Source organism: Saccopteryx bilineata, chromosome 1 (genome assembly GCF_036850765.1).
Source record: "Saccopteryx bilineata isolate mSacBil1 chromosome 1, mSacBil1_pri_phased_curated, whole genome shotgun sequence".
Lineage (NCBI taxonomy): Eukaryota > Metazoa > Chordata > Mammalia > Chiroptera > Emballonuridae > Saccopteryx > Saccopteryx bilineata.
Window position 1 is genome coordinate 2,785,042 of NC_089490.1, and position 7,835 is coordinate 2,792,876.

The following is a 7,835-nucleotide window of genomic DNA, read 5'->3' on the forward strand; positions in this document are numbered from 1 at the left end:
TAGACCGAGCACGACACCCGTGGCTTTCCGGTCCCCGTGCCTGGACATGGCCTTTTTTGCAGCAAAACTGAACTTGAGAAGCGACCTCTGCCTTGTTCACTGTTTCCCCCTCGAAACCACCAGCATCACACACACAAGCGGAACTGGAGCACAGGTGATACACAAGTCTGTTTAATTCTGAAAGGAAAACACTGAAAGAGAAGCTTGACACTTAATCCATGGGCCGTCTTCGGAAAGAGCGCCGGGACCGAGGTGCCGCAGGGAACACTTAGGGTGCAGACACCACCGGCTGCGCAGGGAACAGGGCCCAGGGCACCGCGGTGCGCGTCAGGCACAGACAGCGACGCAGGGAAGACGGGGAACAGGCGGCCGAGTCCTCTCAGCCACTGTGGGAGCAGGATCCCGGTGTTGGCCGCTGGCGGGGGGCGGCTGGCTCACAGGCCGGGTGGAGGGGACGCTGGGAACTGCGGACAACGGTCACAGCGGGACAAGACCAAGGAAAAGAGGCGACAGGTCCCGGAAAGAAGAATGGTTAGGTCAGTGCACGAGCCCTGGAGGAGAGAGGAGAAGGGGTCATGAGCCTCACATCCCGGAATCCGCTCGGCCCCTGCCCTCCCCGGGCCTGTCTGCAGCGTCCGTCCGTCCTCAGGACAAGAAGGTGCGTCTTGTAGCAACACCCGCTCCGCACGCCCTCTCCTGGCCACGGGCAAGCGCCATGCTCGGCTACGGTGAGCTCAGACTTCGGCTTGAAGGGGCCTAAGGACACGCTCCGGCGAAGGACAGGCCGGGGGCGAGGGGCTGAGAGCTGGGGTTCCCTGTGGTCTCGCCCGCCGGCGAGGTCAGCAACCGTCTCTGTAAATTGGACTCTGGGGGCCTCATCCAAACCTCACTGAACAGCTGATGTCAAAGGCTGGGTCTCAGACTGAGAAATGATCTCAAGTTTCCTACAGAGACTATGCAGATTGTTCCGGAACTTTCCCCCGGCGTGAAGCAGGGAGGACATAGCGGAAGCCCGTCAGAGTGTCCAGACAAACCCTCTCAGCTCCCTTTCCTGTCTTACGGGAGTCACAGTGGAGCGCGAGAGGAGCGCGGAGATTACCTGTGGGCGGAGCCGCGGGGTGTTCTGTCCGCAGGAGGAAGGGAAAGAGAACCGGGGAAAAACTCATTAACCTGGGTAAGGGAAAATTGCATCTGTCTCTGCTTATCTGACCCCCAAAAGGAAATTCAGGAGCCTCAGACATTCTCTTCTGTGCCCCCACCCTAATACAGTAAGACTTTGACTCAGTGGTGGGATTCAGCCGGCTCACACCGGTTCAGCAGAACCCGATACATAATTTTTTGTTGAGTTCAGTTAACCGGTTGTTAAAACGGCACTTGTCATCAGGATTCTCTCTAAGGTGGGCACCTGGGCAGCTGCCCCATGTGGAAATCACAAATTGACATTCCTTACTTTTTTTTTTTTAACGTTCATTTGCGCATCAGCGTATTCCAAGTGCCCGTAGTGATGTTCATTCCGTCCACAGGTGAAAAAAAATTGCAACTGAGGACACCAATCAAGAAGCAATATGGTGCCTGACCAAGTGGTGGTGCAGTGGATAGAGCATCGAACTGGGATGCAAAGGACCCAGGTTCGAGACCCTGAGGTCGCCAGCTTGAGCGCAGGCTCATCTGGTTTGAGTAAGGCTCACCAGCTTGGACCCAAGGTCGCTGGCTTAAGCAAGGGGTTACTCGGTCTGCTGAAGGCCCAGGGTCAAGGCACATATGAGAAAGCAATCAATGAACAACTAAGGTGTCACAACAAAAAACTGATGATTGATGCATCTCATCTCTCTCCATTCCTGTCTGTCTTTCCCTATCTATCCTGCTCTCTGACTCTCTCTGTAAAAAAATAAATAAAAAGGAATATGGAGATATCTTAAATAACAGTTTTGTTGCGTTTTGTCAGGTATTTAATATTTTTTTAATATTTTTAAACTCATAACATAATCTAGTTTTGTGTACCTCTTTGATTGTTCTTATTTAAGTATTAAATGGATGAAATGATAAACCACCTTTCAATATATAGGGTTTTTTTATACTTAAAATGGTCATTAGAGCAGAGAACCGTTGTTAAATTATTTGAATCCCACCACTGCTTTGCCTGCCATACAGTGAGATCACCCAAAGTCACTGAGCGGGTCCCCGAAGGAAGATGCCTCTTCTAAGGAAGGAGCTCAGAGCAGGAAGCGGCACAGTAACAGCGCCTGACGGGTGAGCTCAGCACCAGAGCCGCCCGTCTCTATCTGAGAATAACCCCTCCACCTCTCACCTCTGCGACGACGCAAGCTTGACCCAGGACAAGGAGATGGAGCCCCCCTAATTTCTGCACATTCTGACCGCTCCCCTCCCAGCACCCCTTCCTTTGGGGGTCAGGCAGGAGAAGTTGCAGCAGGCCGCCTCTGCCCGGCATCCGTCCCCCGCTTCCTCCCAGGCGCCTCACCTTTCTCACTGCGAAGGTGGACGGCGAGGCCCAGACCCAGGAAGACCAGGCCCAGCACGAAACCCACGACGCCGCTCCGCATCTTGCTCTGGGCGGATTCAGACTGCGCCCCTGGGAGGAGAAGCCGGCAGATCGGTGTCTGCCCCCCACACTCACTCCCCGGTGTCCTCGTCCGGAAGCCTGGAGTCTAAGCCAGGGGCCAGGACACAGAGAGGTCTGAACGCACGCAGGGGAGGCTGAGCGCACGGGCGCGCGCACACCCCCCAGGGGCGGAGCGGATGGGTGGGGGAGGGGCGGAGCGGATGGATGGGGGAGGGGCGGAGCAGATGGATGGGGGAGGGGCGGAGCAGATGGATGGGGGAGAGGCGGAGCAGATGGGTGGGGGAGGGGCGGAGCAGATGGGTGGGGGAGGGGCGGAGCAGATGGATGGGGGAGGGGCGGGCAGCGCCCCCGGAAGCCCGTGCGTCTATAACCCACCCACCTTTTCCAAGACCCCAGCCTCAACGGGGAAGCCCAGAATGTTGACCCTTACGAGCGCACACCGCCGAGGCTGAGCTGCAGCCTGGGGAGTCGGCGTGCAGAGGGGTCGCCATAGTGTCTTAGGAGAAGATGAGATCAGCCCTCAGCCTGTGCCTTCCGGCTTGAGATAGGGGGACCTCGGGCTCCCCTAGTCCCAAACGGGAAATTAGATGGGGAAGTTAGGTAGGAGAGAAGGTATGAGGGATGCCTGACGCGACAGAGACGAGGAGGGACCCCGCCCACCAGACCCAGCGGCCTCCCTGCCCTGCGTGTTTCCTGAGTCCACAGTGTCGGTGAAGCGGCCCTTACGCCATTGCACGGTGATGGGGCTCTGGACGCTGGGGTGCTCCACGCGGCAGGTGTAGACGTCTCCTCGCCGGGGGGTCATCTCCAGCATCACCAGGACCTGGTAGGTCCAGTCCCCGTTCTGAATAAGGGGCGTGGACACGACGCCGGCGGTCTCCTCCTGGTCGTTCCGGAACCAGCGGACTGTCACTTGACGAGGGTAGAAGTCTGTCACCGAGCAGACCAGCAGGTTGTGGTGGTTTAAGGCCTCTGTCCTGGCCGGGGCGATGGTCACTGTGGGTTCCACTAGGAGGAACAACAGACAAAGGAAGTTAGAGGGCGAGGCGGCCCCGGGCTTCCCGGGCTTCCCGCCAGGGGCTCCAGCCCCTCCCCCCACACTAAATAGAGGAGATAACAGGTTTTGCATAGTCTTTCGTTAGAATCCCAGCTCTGGGTTTCAGTCCGCTAATTTGTTAGCCTGCTTTTTAGAAAAGTGTTTATTTGTTTATTAAACCTGATCATTTATGTGGAAACTCTTCGCAGCGTGCACTGGCAATTCTCAAAATGTGTGTATACGCAGATACGCGCGTGTACAACGTGCCCGCAGCCGGGGACCAGCCCTCTGCTGAAGATCAAAATCTGCAGGGGCGCACCGCTGCGAGGGGCGCCCAGCCCGCGCGCTGGGGCTGCGCCCTGCGGCCTTGGAAAGACTGAAGTTCAGGGCGGTGACCGGCCAGCCGCTACCCACCGCAGACGCGGAGTTCCTCCCGCCGGGACTTCATCCCCCACACCCACGGCTCCCGCAGGCCTCCCACAGTTGTTCGGGTGGAAGGGGAGACCCCTTCCTGGACCACCCAGGTCTCGCGCAGCCGCGGAGGCTCGCTCCCCGGCCTTCGCGCCCACCTCTCCGCGCGGTGGTGAAGGGCGCCATCTCCCTGTAGTTCTGCCTGCACAGCGTGTCCACCTGCGCGCGGTACTCGGCCAGGAGCTCCTTCTGCTTGTTCCAGCTCTGCGCGCTCCAGCGCCCCAGCGCCGTGACGGCCTCGAACACGCCCACGGCGCTGTCGAAGCGCACGATCTCCTCCTGGTTGTAGATCTGCCTGGCCACCAGCCGCACGCGCTGCGTCCCGTTGGTGAAGTAGCACGTGCCCTTGAACTGGTACACGAAGTCCCCTGCGGGCACCCGCCGCCTGGCACGCAGTCCGCCTGGGGTCTCAGCCCCTCGGCCCCGCGGGCACGCCGGGAACGGGGAGGGAAGGGGGACGCCGGCACAGCGAGGGACCCAGGACACCCTGCGCTCAGCCTCGGAATGGAATCGGGTCCCCAGGAAGAACTTAGGTGACCGCCCTGCCTCGAATCCCGAACTGAGCACTTAGGAAAGAAAGTCGAATGTAGAGCGAATAAGTAAGCAAGTAATGGGGCGATGTGTGGTTGGTAATAAAGAGATAAAACTGCCAGTGTTTGCCTATGAGAAATCAGTGAATAAAGAAACCCAAAATAATCGACCATTAAATGGTAGAGCAATAGGTTAGCAATTAGCTGGACTCAAGATCCATTTTAAAACATTATACAAACCAAGAACAAATTTTCAATTATTACCACATCAAATATATATATTATCTGGGAATAAGACCTTCAAAAGAGATGCAGGATTTCTTGAAGAAAATAATAAATTTTTCAATACCAGTGCATTGAACTTAATTTCAAAATAAAAAAATAAAGGAAAAAGCCAGAAATGGGGAGACAGTCAGTCAGACTCCCACATGCGCCCGACCGGGATCCACACCCGCACACCCACCAGGTGCGACGCTCTGCCCACCAGGGGGCGATGCTCTGTTGCAACCAGAGCCACTCTAGCGCCTGAGGCAGAGGCCAAGGAGCCATCCTCAGCGCCTGGGCCAACTTTGCTCCAATGGAGCCTCGGCTGCGGGAGGGGAAGAGACAGACAGAGAGGAAGGAGAGGGGGAGGGGTGGAGAAGCAGATGGGCGCTTCTCCTGTGTGCCCTGGCCGGGAATCGAACCCGGGACTCCTGCACGCCAGGCCGACGTTCTACCACTGAGCCAACTGGCCAGGGCCAGATAATATATTTTTATAAGCTATATTCAAAGATTCCCAAATAAATAGAAAGATACATTTTGTGCATCGATTGGAAGGTTTACTATTATAAAGATAACAATTATCCCAAGTGAATTTATGGATTGTATGTATCTCAAAATTTCTACAGTTTTTTTTATTATTTAAAACTGTACAAGCAGATTATAATATTTAATAGAAGGGGCAAAGATTAGCAAACTACTCTTGAAGAAGTAAATATGAAAAATCTTTGCTCTACTAAATATCAAAGTATCAAATAAAACTGTGATAAATATACCATGTTATTGGTACGAGAAAATGGATGGATGTCAAAAATATATCCCAAAATAAGTTCCATGTATATATTTACATTAATTTCTGACCAAGGTGGCATTGTGGGTCAGTGGGGAACCGATGCTTTTTGTTAATAAATGTTCTAATGATGGGAAGAGGGACAGGTGGGCAAATGAGAAAAAAAAAAAAAAAAGAGAAAGAAGAATCAAACCACAGAGTCATAGAAACAAACAATAAAGTGCTGGTTGCCAAAGGCGACAGGGGAGGGTGGAAAGGGGAAGGGGAATGAAGACAATAATAGTGTGATAACTTTGTCATACAGTCGGTATAAAAATGGACTTTCTCTTTTTGTTCCAACTCTGAGATCCTTCCCTGAGAGAAATTACCCTCCCTGCAACTGCAGAGGTTGTGAGAAGGAATCTGGCAAGACCCTGCTTCCTAAGGGGGAGACATCTGGACTGTCCCAGGAGCCTTTCAAAACCTCCCTGGGGTCTGGTCAGAGGCCCTCAGCCCCCGAGCCCCGGGGAATTAACGCCCAGCCCGGGGTCTCTGAGGAGTGGCCGTCCAGCACTTACTTGGGGTCTCTCTGTGCTGAGCCGTGGGCGTCCTCAGCGCTGTGAGAAGAGCCATCACCATTCCAGCTGCAGCCCAGGGGCTCCTGGGGACTGTCACGGCCATCGCTCCACACCCGAAACAGAAAGAGTCTCTCAGAGGCGCTGGCAGTCAGCACAGCTGCCACCAATTCACCTGGTGATTCGCTTCACAGACAAAAAAAATGAGGAAACTTCCTATGAACTTTAGGATTGGACAGTTCTTAGGGAAAAGGCCAATCAACTCAATAACTGAAGTTCTCATTTGTCTCTGGGTGAACACTTGTGAAGAAAGTTCTCAATGCAAAAAAAAAAAAATTATTCCTGGACCGTCTACTTGGTGCCCAGCGCCGGGTCGTCACCAAACATCACTGAACTGCGTGACACACTGGAAGCATGTTTGGAGGTTTCAGGAACCAGAGGAATGGGATCTGGAGTATTTCATCCTGGGACGTTTATTTCAATTCTTGATTTTTTTTTTCTTTTCCAAGTGAGAGGAGGGGAGATAGAGAGACAGACTCCCACATGCGCCCAGGACCAGAATCCACCTGACATCCCCATCTGGGGTGGATGCTCTGCCAATCTTGGGCCATGCTGGCAACAGAGCTATTTTTACAGCTGGAAGCGGAGGCTCCACAAGCCCTTCTCAGAGCCCAGCAGATAGATGCTCTTGAACCAGTGGAGCCATGGCTGTGGGAGGGGAGGAGAGAGAGGGAGAAGGGGGGGAGGGGGGGAGAAGTAGATGGGTGCTTCTCCTGTGTGCCCTGGCCGGGAATCGAACCTGGGACTTCCACACACCTGGCTGATGCTCTACCACTGAGCCAACCAGCCAGGGCCATTCTGGTTCTTATATTTAGGGTTTGACAGTAGGGAGGTAGAAGGAAATGGAATGTTATTTGCTGGGAGAGAAGGTCATTAAAACCTGTTTATTTCCTTCCCTGACTGAGTACTGAGATGCCTGGGATATAGTATAAAGCCCTGGTTGGCAAACTGTGGCTGTTTGGCCCCTGGAGTGTCTAGCAAAGGCCAGCTTAGGAGTACCCTAATAACATTAATAACAATGTACCTACCTGTATAGTCTAAGTTTAAAAAATTTGGCTCTCAAAAGAAATTTCAATCGTTGTACTGTTGATATTTGGCTCTGCCTACTAATGAGTTTGCCGACCACTGAAATAGATAGATAATTGATGATTGATTGATTAATTGATTGACAGACTCAGGGAGGGAGAGGGGAAGAAGAGCTCGTGGGCCTTGGCCTCCCTGCTTCCCCGTCCCCCCAGCCCCTGCCCACCCCCCACAGAAAAGCAGCCGCAGAGCCGGGTTGGGCATCAACAGCCTCGCTCACTCCGCAGGCCCAGCACGGTGCGGTGCTCACAGGGCTGGGCGCTCTTCCTCCAGCCGAGCGAGTGTGGAACCAGGGCTGAGGGCCAGGGAAGGTCTGCAGCGTCTCACTGCGTGCGTCACGGACCCGCTGGAGAAGTGGGAAACTGCTACGGCCTGTGTGTGGTCCACCGCAGGAGGAGAGGCATGATACCGAGTGTCCATTCCGGGGCGGGGACCCCCCCGCTCCTCGTTGCTCCCCTCTTACAGGGCA

General features: G+C 54.3%; 1 protein-coding gene across 2 annotated transcripts; it reads right to left on the minus strand.

Moving 5' to 3' along the window:
- Positions 1–161: 161 nt before the first annotated feature.
- Positions 162–6,350, minus strand: LOC136319750 (boLa class II histocompatibility antigen, DQB*0101 beta chain-like). Of its 2 annotated transcripts, XM_066252874.1 has the most exons (6): positions 6,227–6,350; positions 4,187–4,456; positions 3,308–3,589; positions 2,480–2,590; positions 1,100–1,123; positions 162–551 (listed from the first exon to the last, which is right to left on the minus strand). In XM_066252874.1, exons 1-6 carry the CDS (start codon positions 6,327–6,329, stop codon positions 538–540), a joined length of 804 nt encoding a protein of 267 aa, XP_066108971.1. In that variant the 5' UTR covers positions 6,330–6,350; the 3' UTR covers positions 162–537. The 2 variants fall into 2 exon arrangements, with proteins under 2 accessions (XP_066108971.1, XP_066108970.1); XM_066252873.1 differs by lacking the exon at positions 1,100–1,123 and having other exon boundaries at positions 6,227–6,329.
- Positions 6,351–7,835: the final 1,485 nt, after the last annotated feature.

Excerpts from the sequence above, each read along its gene's own strand:
- LOC136319750 (XM_066252874.1), bottom strand. The coding sequence starts at position 6,329 with ATGGCCGTGACAGTCCCCAGGAGCCCCTGGGCTGCAGCTGGAATGGTG. Across the intron at positions 4,457-6,226 it reads TCAGCACAGAGAGACCCCAA|GGGACTTCGTGTACCAGTTC; the intron begins GTAAGTGCTGGA and ends GGGTGCCCGCAG. Across the intron at positions 2,591-3,307 it reads CCCCATCACCGTGCAATGGC|GGGCGCAGTCTGAATCCGCC; the intron begins GTAAGGGCCGCT and ends TTCTCCTCCCAG.